Source organism: Meleagris gallopavo, chromosome 1 (genome assembly GCF_000146605.3).
Source record: "Meleagris gallopavo isolate NT-WF06-2002-E0010 breed Aviagen turkey brand Nicholas breeding stock chromosome 1, Turkey_5.1, whole genome shotgun sequence".
NCBI lineage: Eukaryota > Metazoa > Chordata > Aves > Galliformes > Phasianidae > Meleagris > Meleagris gallopavo.
The window spans coordinates 161,068,783-161,083,059 of NC_015011.2; the positions used below are offsets into that span (position 1 = coordinate 161,068,783).

Consider the following 14,277-nt stretch of genomic DNA (forward strand, 5'->3'; position numbering starts at 1 on the left):
TTAGAAATAAAAACAAAAAAACCAACAAGAAAGAAACACACAACCCCCCAAAAAAGCACTCGTGAAAATCAAAATGGCCAAAATGCTTTGGCCACCAACTACATGTACACACAGATGGGTTTTCACCAGACTATCTGTACAGTAAAGTCCTCAAGGATTAATGTAACTGCATCACTGATTCTGTCTTATCAAATTTTTAGATTTGTATCTATTTCGGGATTCATTTTTTTCCTTCAGTTCAGTCTGAGAAATACTGACGAGCTTACAGAGGCCAGGAGAATTTGTACTCTGATGGAACTGCATTTCTCTTCATGCTTCTCTGTGAAATTAATAAATAATCAACAAATGATTCCAAGATTATTTATTTATTTATTTATTTGTACATGAATTAAAAGTAAAATCTGAAATAAAGAATGGAACAACAGTTTTCTGAAATATATTGCCTTATTTTTACATCAAGTACTTTTTGAATACAAGTTAGAAAAATATAGATTTCATTTTGGACCCATTTAATATTCATGCATTACTACTTAGAAAACTAAAATACATTTTTTTTTTCCTTAAAAAGGGACAGTGAACATTTCTGAACTATACAAGTGTGAAAGTAACAAAGAATTCAGTGCAAATTTCTCAAATGAGCATTCAGATTACATTTCCTTTCATACTTGATTTCTAAACGGTTCACAGTTCAGTTCTCTCCCATTTTGAAACAAACATAATCATAAACGCAAGGGAAAATTGAATACACCAATGCCTCTTCACCTTTTAGATTTCAGGAATGTCCTAATAAACTCTTCTGGATGTTCTTGTTTGACCTGAAGTTGGGCAAATTTTGTGGAAGCAAAGCATCTCTTGATTTCTGATCTAGAGTGCCTCAAACACATTCAAGATTTGCAGAACATTTTGGTCACTTGCTGTAGGTGTCACAGTGAACTGGGTTCACAGTTAAAATGTATAGAAATAAACAGACATGATGTTTAAAATCACGTCCCTCATTACTTTAACAGTCCTATAACAAAAAAATTAGATACCAAAGGCAGTTTGATAAAGTTATTTAAGTTAAAAATGTCAGCCTGCATCTGGCATATCATTAAGGATCTCATTAGCATCCATTTCCTCCATGCTTTATGCGAAGTCTGGTTGACATTTTGGTTGAAGTTCACCCCATGGAAAATATCTTGTATACATCCATAACAATAATATAACGAGGTGTCTCTTGTTTTTTGTTTTTACCTAAAATAGGTTTCAGCTTTGTTCTCAACATTAAAAAAAGTACATGTTGATTAAATCATGTTTAGGTTTCATTCCGCCAGGAAGAAAAAAATAGAACTATTACTTCTCCATTAGCCCCTCTGAACACAGCCCCTAGCCCAAGCCTTAGCACCTCAAAAATCAGCCTGCTCACACAGACAGAACTAGGTAACCTCTTCTGCGTTGGACAAAATCATTCAGATTAAGTTCAGCGAAATAACTTTTAAGAAAAAAAAGTTGAAATGTCCTTAAAATATAAAAAATTAACATTTTTCATTTTTTTGATTATTTTAAATCTGAACAATTGGACTTTTAGTCTAAAAGAATATTTTGTTGAATGTGGCTAGAATTTGAAATATAAATGTGAAAATTGCATACAGCATTTTGCTACGCAGCTTCTAACTCTTGAAATTATGGCCACTAAAATCATTTGCTCTGTTAAAAACAACAAGAAAATAGACAATTCATACAAAATCAAGTAATTATATAGGACTTGCTCAAGGATGCTGTTGGTCTGATCTTGCAAAATACATAGGCAGGTGCTTAATTTTAAGCATGTGAGTCACCGTGCCAAGAGAGGTTTTATGGCAAACACTAATGCACAAATATTAGTTAGACCAGCTCTTCCACTTCAAGATAAGCATAGACATAAGTGCTTTGCTGGATATGGATCAGGATGCTCAGCACCTAACAGGGCTTTAGGCCCTGGTCCAGCAAAGCACTTATCCACACGAACAACACTGCTGACTTTAAGATCACTGCTCATGTGCTTAACATTAGGCATGCTTGTAAGTGCTTTCCTGGAAGGGCCCGATAGACCAATAGTGGATAAGCTATAAAATCTGAAGCACTGTATGTTTAACACACCGCATATTTAACAATGTTAATCTGCTGAGATTTGCTTTTTCTTGGAACAGGGCACGTCTAACTTTAAGCTTTTATTTTCAGAAAGTGTGTTAAAAAAGCCTTTAAAAGCTGCTTTGAGATTATGGCAAGTTAAAATAATATTAGCAAGTCTCCTTATGCTTCTTTCATTTCTTCTTTGGATGTTTTTGTGCAGGCATCTAAAAAGAAAGAAAAAATCCTAGGCATAAGAATTAATCTATTCAAATAAGCATCCATGCATTTACTTTCTCTCTAAAAGCCATGAAGCCAGATGCAATTAACACCTGAAAGAATCACTAACTCTTCTAAATTTCAGATGTGAATGCAAATTCTACCCTCATTTTGTGCCATCATTTTCACTGAAAAATATCAAATCATCAATTGTCACTTCTACAAATAGAACTGATTTTATTACTTCAGACTGAAAATGATGTGCAAGTCCAACCCTGATATATCCCCAAGTCAGTGCTTTATTTCCATATGAAGTTTTCCATGCTCACTGATGTCAGTCTGTTTGCAATGCGAAGCCTTAAAAGAGTTGGGACTACAAGAGCAGCTTAATCCAAAACCAACTACAATAAAAGCATCACAACTCATCAGATATTTTCATGAGTATGTAGAAACAGCATGCTAATTCTGAAACAGAAATAAAGTAAGACTACATTTCTGAATGGTGCTGGCATATTGTCTCAAACTAAGCTAAGAAGCAAGAAACAGCAAAGCAGCACTTCATGATGACCTAGTGCTACTGCTGGCCAGTCACAGTAACTATATTTAAATCCTCATTGTGGTAGGAAATATTGTTTTATGTATTTGGCACCACGTGTTCTTCATAACTTCTTACAGCTACATGTTAAGAAAGTTTCAAAGTTACTAAATGTATTTCATTCTTTCCTAACTGGAAAAGAGTTTTGTTTTCACATGAAAGCTATAATGGCTCTTGGAAATGGCTCATGTTCCTCTGTCATGCACAAATTTCTGCTCAAAGACACAGTAACTAATCAAACTTCAGTTGCTTTAAGTTACAGTATAGCAGTCAGCTGAAGTTGAGATGTGACAAACTAAAGCACAGTACATGCACATACAGAAGAACTCTAGACTACTTCTTACACGCAGAGATTGATGTGAAAGCTGTCTAGAGAAAGAAAAAAAGAAAAGCTCAGAAGTCCACAAAAGCCTTCCACTTGTATCAGGACTGCCCTTCTGTCCTAAAGTCTGACAGAGAAATAGGGTTTTTTTCTTAGAAGAAATGTTCTCAAATTGTTCAGTCAATGAACAGGTTGATGCATTTCCAAAACTATTAAAAAAAACCCTGAAAGTAGCAGATTTATATATTCAGAATAAGAAATATTATTATCTATGTGTCCCACTTCACAGCTTGTTTCTTCTGTAAATCTCTCCCATTCATGTTTTTCCGCTGAAATTCCCATCCCATGCTTGCTTCCTTTCTCAAAATTTTCCAATGCTCAGAATTGACTTTCTCTTAAGAGATGCAGTTTCTTTCCTCTCATTTTCCAAAACATTCCTTAAGATGTTGCTTACTGCAGAAAGCTTCACCATTAACATGACAATAAGCATCCATTTGTTCTATTTTCATTACACTATCCTGCACTTTGAATAGTGTTTTTCAAAAGGCTTCATCATTGGTGCATCCCTTTTTCTACTGATACCAATTTTGAAGGTATTTTATTCTCAAAATAAACCGCTGGGCTAAGTTGAATGCTTTTCAAAACCTAACCCTTCCAAGTTCACAACTGCAGTTGCTCATTCTGGGCTCACTAAGTCCTTCTTCTTTCCAATTCATAGTAAGAAAACCCTCCGGATAAATAAACACGTCTGCTACAGGGTTTGTTTTCACTTCTAGTCCAGACAAGTAAGGTAGAAAAAAAAGGCAAGATGGAAATTCACAAAGTAGTGCACATCAAAAATTATCACAATGACACTTACTATTATTTTTCAAACTTATCTAATAGTTAATGTCAAAACAGGCAGCTCTCCTGACAAAGCTCCTGATACTCTGCCTAAGACACCTGAAGAGCAAGACAGTGTGGTATAACAGGAATTTCTCTAAGCTTAAGAATCAATGACGTGTCTGCATCTGAATCACACATTACTGTTTGGATGTCTACTGAGAAATACTACAAACTGTCTTCCAGAAATAAGGAAGACATAGCAATGATTCTTCAGAATGTCTGAAAAGCGTTTATTTATTCTAAAGAATGTCATTCTTGGCCTGGATGATTCAGTTTGGACAAAGTGGGAGAATTAACTCTACATTTGTTCCTTATTCCAGCTTCATTGAGAAGGCTCATTGGTGAAATAAGTATCTTTGCAATCAGAGATATTCCACGTATTTGCCTATTTACAAGCACAGCTTTGAAAAAACACTTTGAAAGGCACACAGCTGCCAACAAACAACAACTACAAAACAGCATACAATGCACAGCAAAGCTTTACATTCACTTCTGTTTGAAAAAGAACACCACAGAGCTCTTTAACCTAACAGATACTACTGTAGCACAAGGGCTGTAAAAGGCAAGTAGGTCCGAAACGGGAAAATGGCAGTCAGTTAGATTTTCTCTAAAAATCCGTATTATCAAGGGGTTCAAGTAGATTCTCTCCTGAGCTAAAGTAGCAAAGAATGATGTTAAGATTGTCTGTCTCTTTAAAGCATTGTACCTCAACCACGGTAATGGAGCAGCCCATGAAATGCTGGAAGAAACCAAGCCTTAGTGCTCTGCAGGACTGGCTACATCTATACAAATGATCTTAGTGACTTCATCATTTTTTCATTCTGTGAAATGTAAAGGTTGCATCATAGTAGATAGTTATATCCCTCTGTATAATACAGGAATACTTTATAATGAGGAAAGAATACATACAAGAGTGAGTTGTATGTTCAAATAATAGCCCAACTGTGTGCAGGTCTTCATAAACCTAAATCTTACCTAAGATACTCAACATTTATAATTTTGCATCCAACACCACATAGGCTTTTTCAAATGCACACTTTTGTCTTCAAGTAAATCTTTCCCTAATTATTTTCGTAAGGACCTATACACCTTGGAACTAAACATAAAATATTTCTATATTACTATGTGTTAAGAGATTTATCATTGAAGCCCACAGCAATGTTGTAATTCATGAAGGATTACAATTCACACGCAGAAAAATACCAAAAGCCCACAAGAAATATCTTGAAGGCTAACCCAACCCCTGAAATATATAGCAAACACAATAAACACAAACTGTTACATAAAGCACTTTATTGCATTACATGGATGTTGAAATTTATCACAATTGTTTCCAGCATATTCAAAACCAAAATCCCAATATATCTTTGCCTTGATGAACTGGCACTGATGGGGATGCTTACTTCAGCACTTAGATTCTGATCAGCACAGAAATCTGATTATGCCACCCCATTTGGGTGTTATACTGAGTAAAAACCTCCAGAGTGTTTCAAGAAATAATCTTCCTAATGAATAAAAATCCTCTCCTTTAACACTTGTCACAGGAAAGGGCAAGTCTCCAGGCCAGAATGGAGTGCTATGACAAAACTCTGTGGTGATCTTGACTGAGGCTGCCCTAGAAGATGAATTAAAATGGCTGCGCTGTATGGTACACGCTAATTCCAGACTGGAATTTCTCCATGGTACTGAGACAACAGCAGTCCCACAGATACCTTCATCACACTCCACCACAGACACAGACATGTCTCAAATACACTAGTAACAAAAAACGAAACAAACAAAAACCAACAAAAATAACAAGAGATAGCTTAATGTAAAAGTAACCACTATATAAAACTTTTTCAAGAACAAGTGTTCATTTTGATGCTTTAGGTTTGGAGCTAAAAAAAGAAGAAATGGATTTCATTCCACTCTTATCAACTTTGGCCAGAGCCTTCTGAGCTGCAGACATCTTGCTGTTTGTCTGTGAGTGAAATGAGGAACAGAACAAGTTAAAAAGCATGCCCGTAGGAGGGGAGTATAAGGTACAAACTCCTAAATATAGAAGTCAAGTAAGAAGTTGAATTACGTTTTTACTAAGATAGTGTTATGCAGGCTTTAAATTGTAGGGAGAAAAAAACCTTACAAAACAGAAAAATACTTGTCATAAATTGCTTAGCCTCAGACAAAGACAGAGAATCAATTACAAGGAAAAGGAGGTGAAACATCTTTCCTTTCTGCAGAATGAGATATCCCAACTCAAACGTTTACTTTTGGATAATCCCTGAGTGTACATTAAGAGGAATAATGCATGCAATATAACAGATGCATACTGTACCCTCCGACTCAATCTCATGATTATGCTGTCAGCAGGCTGAATTACAGCCTTGCATTACTGATGATGAATAATTCACACTGATTTATTATCAAATTCTTCACGTGCAGTGAAATAGAGAGAAAAGAAATGGAAGAACTGAGAATGAAGAAGGTAACCAACATTTGCAAAGCACTTTGAGGCCACTGGGACAACTTCCCAGACTTCTACACCTAAAACAAATTTTATGAGGTATTTATTTATTTATTTTTAAACAGTGCTGACCTCATTTCTTTCTTACATTTTAAAAATGTTAGTTTAAAATCTCTAGGTGTTTTCCCTATTAAGAAAACTTTGCATTGTCCTTTCTTTATGATATTTCTCAGACTGCGGGACTTCATAACTGCAGTACTTGGGAGCAGCTAGAAGGTTATGGACAAGATGGAGATAGGCAACTACAGTATGATCGTGTTGCTGTACAAACATGAACAATGCTTTGAAAAAGAAAAGAATACTATACTATATGAATCCAAGAGCTATCTTTCTTTCCCAGAATCTCTCACCAGTGTATTTCATTATCATATCTAACATTAAAAGGAATTATCTCCTCTCAGTCTACTTTTATGCTCAGTTCAAAAACAGTGGGTAGATAACAGAGAAAGGGGAAAACGTAGATTTTATACCAGTTGTCATCTCCACTTGGGGTCAACCTGCTCACTTCAAAACTAGTGTGTGCCCCAAATATGAAAAAAAATTGAAGGGAGAAAGGGTTTTATCTGTCAATATCTGGTTCTCTTTGCAGAAGGATGAAGAATAGTCAGCCTTAAGGCCTCAAGGTCACAAGACCAGCACTTTTTTTGCTCCCAGTGGACCACAGAAGGATTCATCTTCTTTCAATACTACAAGAAACAGCCCACTGCAAGCCTCACAAGCTTGGCAAACACAGACAGTCTATTTTTCACATCTATGTTGCTCTCCTAGGAATAGTACAGTGGCAAGCAACACTGGACTCAGATTTGAATTGGCCTCCAAACTTGTGTTGGACCTGGAAGACAGCAAGCTCAGTGTTGATTTAACTGTGCTAAACTGACATAAATAAGTGCACAAGCAATATTTCTATGTTGAAATATAGCCTGTCTTCACAACCCTTGGAATTTAAGTGCATGCTGCCACCTTTGCCTCTTTTTCAAATAACCGAAATATAACAGTTGGAATCACTATGCCATAAGATTTATCATGTACTGATTTCAAAGAGCTTTGCAAATATCAGCTGAGCATCTTAACACGTGTCAAAGTTTGATAGTTTCACTGGAATGTTCACTGATAAAATACAGTTATAAATAATAAATAAATAACAGTTTAGGAGAGTTCAGAATGGATCACGAAGACCTGAGTCAAGTTATGCCTGAAAGCTGATGATGATGCAGCTGCAGACATCTGCCATTAGGCTTTTTTTTCCTCCTTTTTTTCTTTTAATGTGTTTTGGAGTAGAGAAAAAGGGACTCTGTGCTAATACTGAGCTTTAAGCTACGTTTTAACAGAACATGCACGAGTGCAAGGCTTACTTACCTTTTTGTTTTTCAGATTACTGCTGTTAAACTTAGTATAGTCTTCTTCTGCTTCCACAGGGACATCTGATAACTTCCTTTTCTGAAACGTTAGAGTGATGAAGTTGCCCTGTCAACCACTTTTATGATGTACACACATGGAAGTTACAAAGCTTTGGCTTTGTAACGTAACCATAGCACCAAAACAGGATTGGCAATGAACTTAGGAATCTGCAGTAAAAGTCGAAAATTTCTTTTTGTAATTGTCTTCTTTACAGATATGTAGTCTCTACAGTAATCAGAAGATATCATTTACTGTCATAAGAACTATTATTTCTTCCCAGCCTCTGAAGAATGACTTACAGAAATGACTTCAATCCAGTTTCTAATTTCCATGATTTTATCTGTGGTGTCAGAGTCTAAATATTTAGAGAACCTTTATGGAGCAGCTGTTGGAAGCCAGTGTCTAACAGCCAGTGAACCCAGACTCTGGTCTTGTCAATCTCACAGAACTGTAAAGGACCAGCTACTCCAGCCAGTATTATTGCTATTTGCCAGCACAGGTGGATCACCATCTAGTCTGTTATCCGTTTGTGCACAACCTCTAAAATTCATTCATTCAGTTTGGCAAAAAATGAAACACTGACATATAGTTCTGCTGACCGTTTCATCATTTGAATCCAGCAATATATTGAGAAGTTTGACTCTGCGTGTGTTGAGTGCCTTCTAGCTTCAGAAATAATAGGACTTAAGGGTTCTCAGAACTTCACATCATCAGGCTGTAAGAATGAGTATTTCTTTCCATAAACTGTAAGCGTGTGTTTAGTTTAAAGGTGAAAACTTTCTGGTATGCTTCCAAAAGGGAAAAAAAGTGTATAGTATTTTACAATGTCCTATTTTTATTATTATTATATATCTGATATTACTACCCTGTCCTTAATATCCTGTGAAATCTAAGCTGTGGCCTTCCTAGTTTCTGTGCCAAGGAGAGTGATTTTGCAAGCAACTTGGATGGTACTGTACCATTTTAAGATCCTGTTTTATTCATTTTGTTTACGGAGCTTGTGATCCCCACTCCCCACCCTGCTTTCTCTCTTTCTCTGGCACTGAAAGCAGGTCTGCAGCTTAGATTTCTCACTCTTAGAACCAGATCCAACAGCAGCCTTCTCTTTTGATTTCAACAGTATCTGGATCAGACTCTCTGGGAGGCTGTTTACTGAGCTGTGATTACATTTTCAAATGACAGTCTAATGAATAACGACTATTCTCCTCTTTTTGGAATCTGATAAACAAATTTTTAAAACTTATTATAAAATGTTTGCATTTCAGCAAAGGATTTGCTCTTCAGCTGTCGTAGAGCATACAATATTTGTAAGCTCTCTTATCTGCAGCCAATGGCCAGATTCCCTGTGCTGACAAACTGGACAGTATGAAGATTACAACACAAGATCAATGGCATACTCTTGATTACAATACAGATTACAAATAATTTTGATTTAATCATTAAATCACAATGTCCAGACTGCATCCAGCTTACTTTGGTACTAAAAGAGACAGAATCTGTCATAGCTTCTTCTGTCAAGCATTGAAGCTTCCAAATTTCTCCTTCCTTGCTAATTTATCTTAACATCATTTCCAAATGTGCAACTACTTTACTATATTAGAAAATACATGCTATACTCTACTTTATTTGCAGTAATTGTATACTACGACTGCCAAGACACCTTGCTCTCATAGGGAGAAATTTCAGTGCAAGTAAAAATGGTCAAAAATGCACTAAAGATTTCAGTGTACAAATCACACTCCTCTGAGGTTGTGAAATAAAGGAAAATTTTAAGCTCCTTAAATTGCAAAGATAGATGCATCATGCAAATCCTGCTCCGGAAATTCATGGGATCCTCAGCAAGATTTCACTGCCCAACAACTGAACAGTTCTAAGCCTCGTTTCCTCTGTAACCCAACTGCTGAAATACAACAGTTTTTAAAAATAGATTCTAAGAACTATCCCAATGGAATAAAAGCTATTCACACACAATATGTAATGTACATCACGTGTAGTTTAATATAGTTGTTGTAACATCCTTATACAGCTAATGAATATCAGTTGGCTCATGATGCGTGCTTAATATTTCTTACAATGTGTAAAGATAATTCTTAACAGAATCAAAGGGCCAAGTAACTGTGCAGCCAGAACAACTGTCCAACCACATGGAAATAACTTCTATCCACAGATACACGTTGGAGAACAAATGCTATTAATAACAGTAGGGCCCAATTATTCCTACATGTGCTAGCTGACATACTGCTTAACAAAGCAGTCACTGAACCAGCCAGAAATGAAGTTATTTTAGACTTTGTTTCGGTAAGTAGCAGGGACTTTGCAGGAAAGGTCACTGCAGTAAGAAATCTAGTTTTAGTATACAGAATATTCAGTATACAGAGTGCCTCAATTCAAATTAAATGACAAAGAAACCCGAAAGTGGGGCTCAGGATTCCAGGAGGGCAAACTGTGCAAATCATTTGTGCTATTTCTCAAAGCCAAAGCAAAAGGCTTGATATGCGAGGAAGACATTTTGGATGCAAAAGAAAAAGATGGAGTGATTTTGGATGTTCCATCTCAAAGTGAGAAATCTTGAAGAAAAGAGTTTGTCAGACTAAACCAAATGAATATTACCCCTACAAACACTTGTACCGATGCACACATTTCCCAACCCTCCTCAAATTAAAAGATATTAGGAGTAAGCAAAATTCTACAATGAATGGGAAAAAAAACAAACAAGAAAAAAAACACATTTGTTTTATTGTCAGGTAATACAGGAATAAAGTGAGAACTGCCAAAAGGTCAAACTGAGTTAGACCTTGGGAAGGAAATTAAAACAAACAGCAAAAGGTGTTTTAGCCACAGAAGGAAAAATGGAATCAAAAAAGTATGGCTGCTACACATGAATAGATACTAAAACTAATCTATGTCTAACTCTAAAACAGATTAAATCCTTTGCCTCTTTGTTTTCAAAAATGATGAAGAGGTTAAACATGAACAGAAAAAAAAAAATCTTTCTGTTCAGGACAGAAGTAAAACTCAATACACTGACACTGTTGGGAGAATGCTTCAAAAATCCCAAGTCCAGAAAGTAAACCCTGGCAACTATTCTACTAGATAGGGACTATATTCTACAGAACAGCAAAATATCCATCATATGTTAAGAGAAGAAAAGTAGTAATAGTACGACTCAGAAGAGTAGAAAAGGGGAAAAAGCGAAAGAAGGAAGAATAATTAAAGACATAAACTAAGTGAAAACTAAATGTGGGTAATGCCTTTTTTTCCCTCCACAAAGATAATACATTTTCTGGCGACAGTAAACATAAGAGATTGCCAGAGGATTTGACCTCTGATGTAACTGAAATGATATAAAATGAAGATTACATGAGGATTTTAAGGTAGGTAAGAATCTGTGTGAAAGGGAAACAAAGACAAATAATGCAGAAAGGGATGCCACAGGAATTGGTGAATATTACCAATGGAGTGCCATGTACAATATAAACTCAAAATGATCATTATTAAAGATAAAAGCATGCTAACATTTACTGAATGTACACTACTGGGTACCGTTATGGCTACCTAAAGAACTTGCAACACTGTGAAGGAAAAGCCAAAGAACCTTCAAGACTTGAAATGTTATAAATGGATGAAACGTCCAGGAGTACAAGGTCATGTACCTACCTACCAGCTGGCTGCATGAATTTCACATATAAACTGAATGCTGATCCACTAAGGGTTGCATTGGAGAAAAAAAGATCTGTGTGTCTTAACTGTTTACAGCATAACTACCCGCCACATCACACAGTAAGAGTGGCAAATGGGATTCTAAAATATAATGAGATACAGTACTTCCAGTTAAGACCAGAAAGGATTAATGCCACCGTATTGTACTGATAAAGATGTTATCATGAAAAGTGATATGACTTCGGTCACCTGTCTTCAAGCAATCTTGGAACAGGTGTAAAGAAATGTTACTACAATTATGAGAAAATGGAGAACCCATCTTCCACAATCGAGCTTAGATTCACAAAACGAAAAGAGAAAGGATATGCATTTTCCCTTTACACACAGAGAGAACTAATGGTTATGGAGGGAAAAGAGCCATTTCAATGAAAAAAAAGAACACAATGTTAGCACAAAACCACGGGGGAATAAATTGGCTATGAATAAATTCCAGGTAGAATTTACAGGAAGGTTTCTGAGCATCAGAGGAATGAGGTTACAGAACAGAATTCCAAGAGAAGTAATGGAAATAAAAATCCTAATGAATCCTACAGTGGAGAACGGTCAGTGTACGAGAGATTATCCAACATGGTTGTCTGGGAATCTGTGACCCAGGAGGTCCCCTTCAGGGTCCTCATAAATTACATACAAAAGGAAACCTATGAGGTCATATTGTCCCATCAACCTCAATAAAACTAAATGAGCAAAACACATAAGAAAAGACTGCTGACCAAAACCATAAAATAAGTCTCTCTCTTCTCCTCCCCCTTTAAAAAAAAAATAAAATTGGAAAACCAACCAAAATATTGCTTAACTAATATTGCACAAGATAAAAGTACATGATAATGTTCTTGTGCTATTTCAGACTGGGTTTTTACAAGGCCAATTTACTTTACATATTGTATTGTACCCAGTGCTTGGCTTAGTTCAGTTTTAATAATAATTCAGAGAGATTAGGTTACAACATACTATATCTGTCAATATCTTTCTCTTACCTTCAATGGTGGCTCTGGTGCTGGGACTGTATGTTCTGGAAGACTGGAGAACAAAAAGACTTCACATTATAAATTTAGACAGCTGGATGGCACAACCTCAAGTTTAACTCCTCCCCAACAGTGGTTGCTTTGTGTGTCAGTTGCTCACACACACATATGTTTACAAAAAAGTGGCTCATGGACCCTGTCTGTATTTCTCACTTAGGTAACTAAAACAGAGCCAGAAACATGGGCTCTTAAAATTTCTTAGTCTGGGCAGCCAAAACAGGAGAATCCCACCTTACTTTTGAAAACTTTGGGTTTTTTTAGTAAGATGATATCATAAAGCACATAACACAATAACAGCACTAACACATAACTATAACAATGTTAAGATACGGGGCCTCTGAGGTGTGAACTGCACATTTTTTCTATAGGCCACAATAAGAGAATGCACTAAACAAATCTGAATGGAGGGGAAAACGCAGAGTCTCAGACACGCTCCAAGCAAACTGCTGCTGATTAAGAACACCAGTACGAGGACACTGACTCACCTGATAGATAAGAATAGATAAGAAGTATCAGTTAGCACAGGTTAGATATGTGGACTCAAATCCCAGTAGCACTGAATGATTAGGAAAAAGGAAAGAGCACTGGGGATGAGGACTGTATTTCCAGGCATCATTATTCATGCTCCACAATTATGGACAAAGTGCTTTAACTCTTTGAGTTTCCTTTTATTCCCCTCTAGAATTGCATAAATTGCTTGAGCTTTTCAGATGCAACTGTGATAACAGATGTAGGAGATTTAGATATTATTACATCTCTCCTCCAGCCCACGTCCTTAGAATCACAGAAGGCACAATGTACATTTGAAAATATCACATTTAAACAGAATCACAGAATTGAAGTGGTTGGATTGTGTTATTCACCGTAATTTTGATGACCAGATATAAATATTCAACAGAAATGACCAAAAGGACATTAATACATGCCACACGTGGCTAGCAGCTAGCTGAAACAATGCTTACCCTAGGTATTTTGACAGCTCCTTGCTCAGCTCTTCAGTAATATATTCTGATATTAACCCATGGGCATACCGTACATAGTCTTCAGCAACAGGACAGAAAAAAGAAAGGAGAAGAAAAAAAAAGAGCATTAACATTATATATAGTCATGCTGCCTTAGTCATGATGTATGCACTACCATAAATCATAAGGTTGAACTAATAGTAAGAGACTTCTAATGGATACATGTGATGGTTCTTTGTGTTGAGTAGTTTATGTTATATGACACTTGTAGGTTTATTTAAAAAGTAAAGACTTACTACACTCACTTTGTCAGCACATGTTATTAATATCTGCTGCATGCACTTAACAAAAACTGTTCACTTTCTGAGAACACCAGATATCATGTATTTTTCCGAAGAAATTAAATTTTAAAAACCTGCAAAAGTAAAAAGCTGACTCAACAGAACATGCAATCATTAATTTTAAAGCATCTGGATCTTACAATTATTTGGCAAGCGCTTCAGTACTAAAGTACATTTTCTGGCTTCAACTGAAAACAATTAGATGAGACAATGAGTCTA

General features: G+C 36.1%; 1 protein-coding gene across 1 annotated transcript in view; it reads right to left on the reverse strand.

Moving 5' to 3' along the window:
* Positions 1-5,385: 5,385 nt before the first annotated feature.
* Positions 5,386-14,277, reverse strand: part of RNASEH2B (ribonuclease H2 subunit B) — a 39,232-nt gene continuing 30,340 nt past the window's right edge. Inside the window, exons 8-11 of the mRNA XM_010728789.2 lie at positions 13,718-13,796; positions 12,708-12,750; positions 7,972-8,052; positions 5,386-6,072 (exon numbers count right to left, since the gene is read on the reverse strand). Of these exons, the coding sequence (XP_010727091.1) occupies positions 5,965-6,072; positions 7,972-8,052; positions 12,708-12,750; positions 13,718-13,796 (311 nt within the window). The 3' untranslated portion in view covers positions 5,386-5,964. The remainder of the gene's footprint in view (positions 6,073-7,971; positions 8,053-12,707; positions 12,751-13,717; positions 13,797-14,277) is intronic.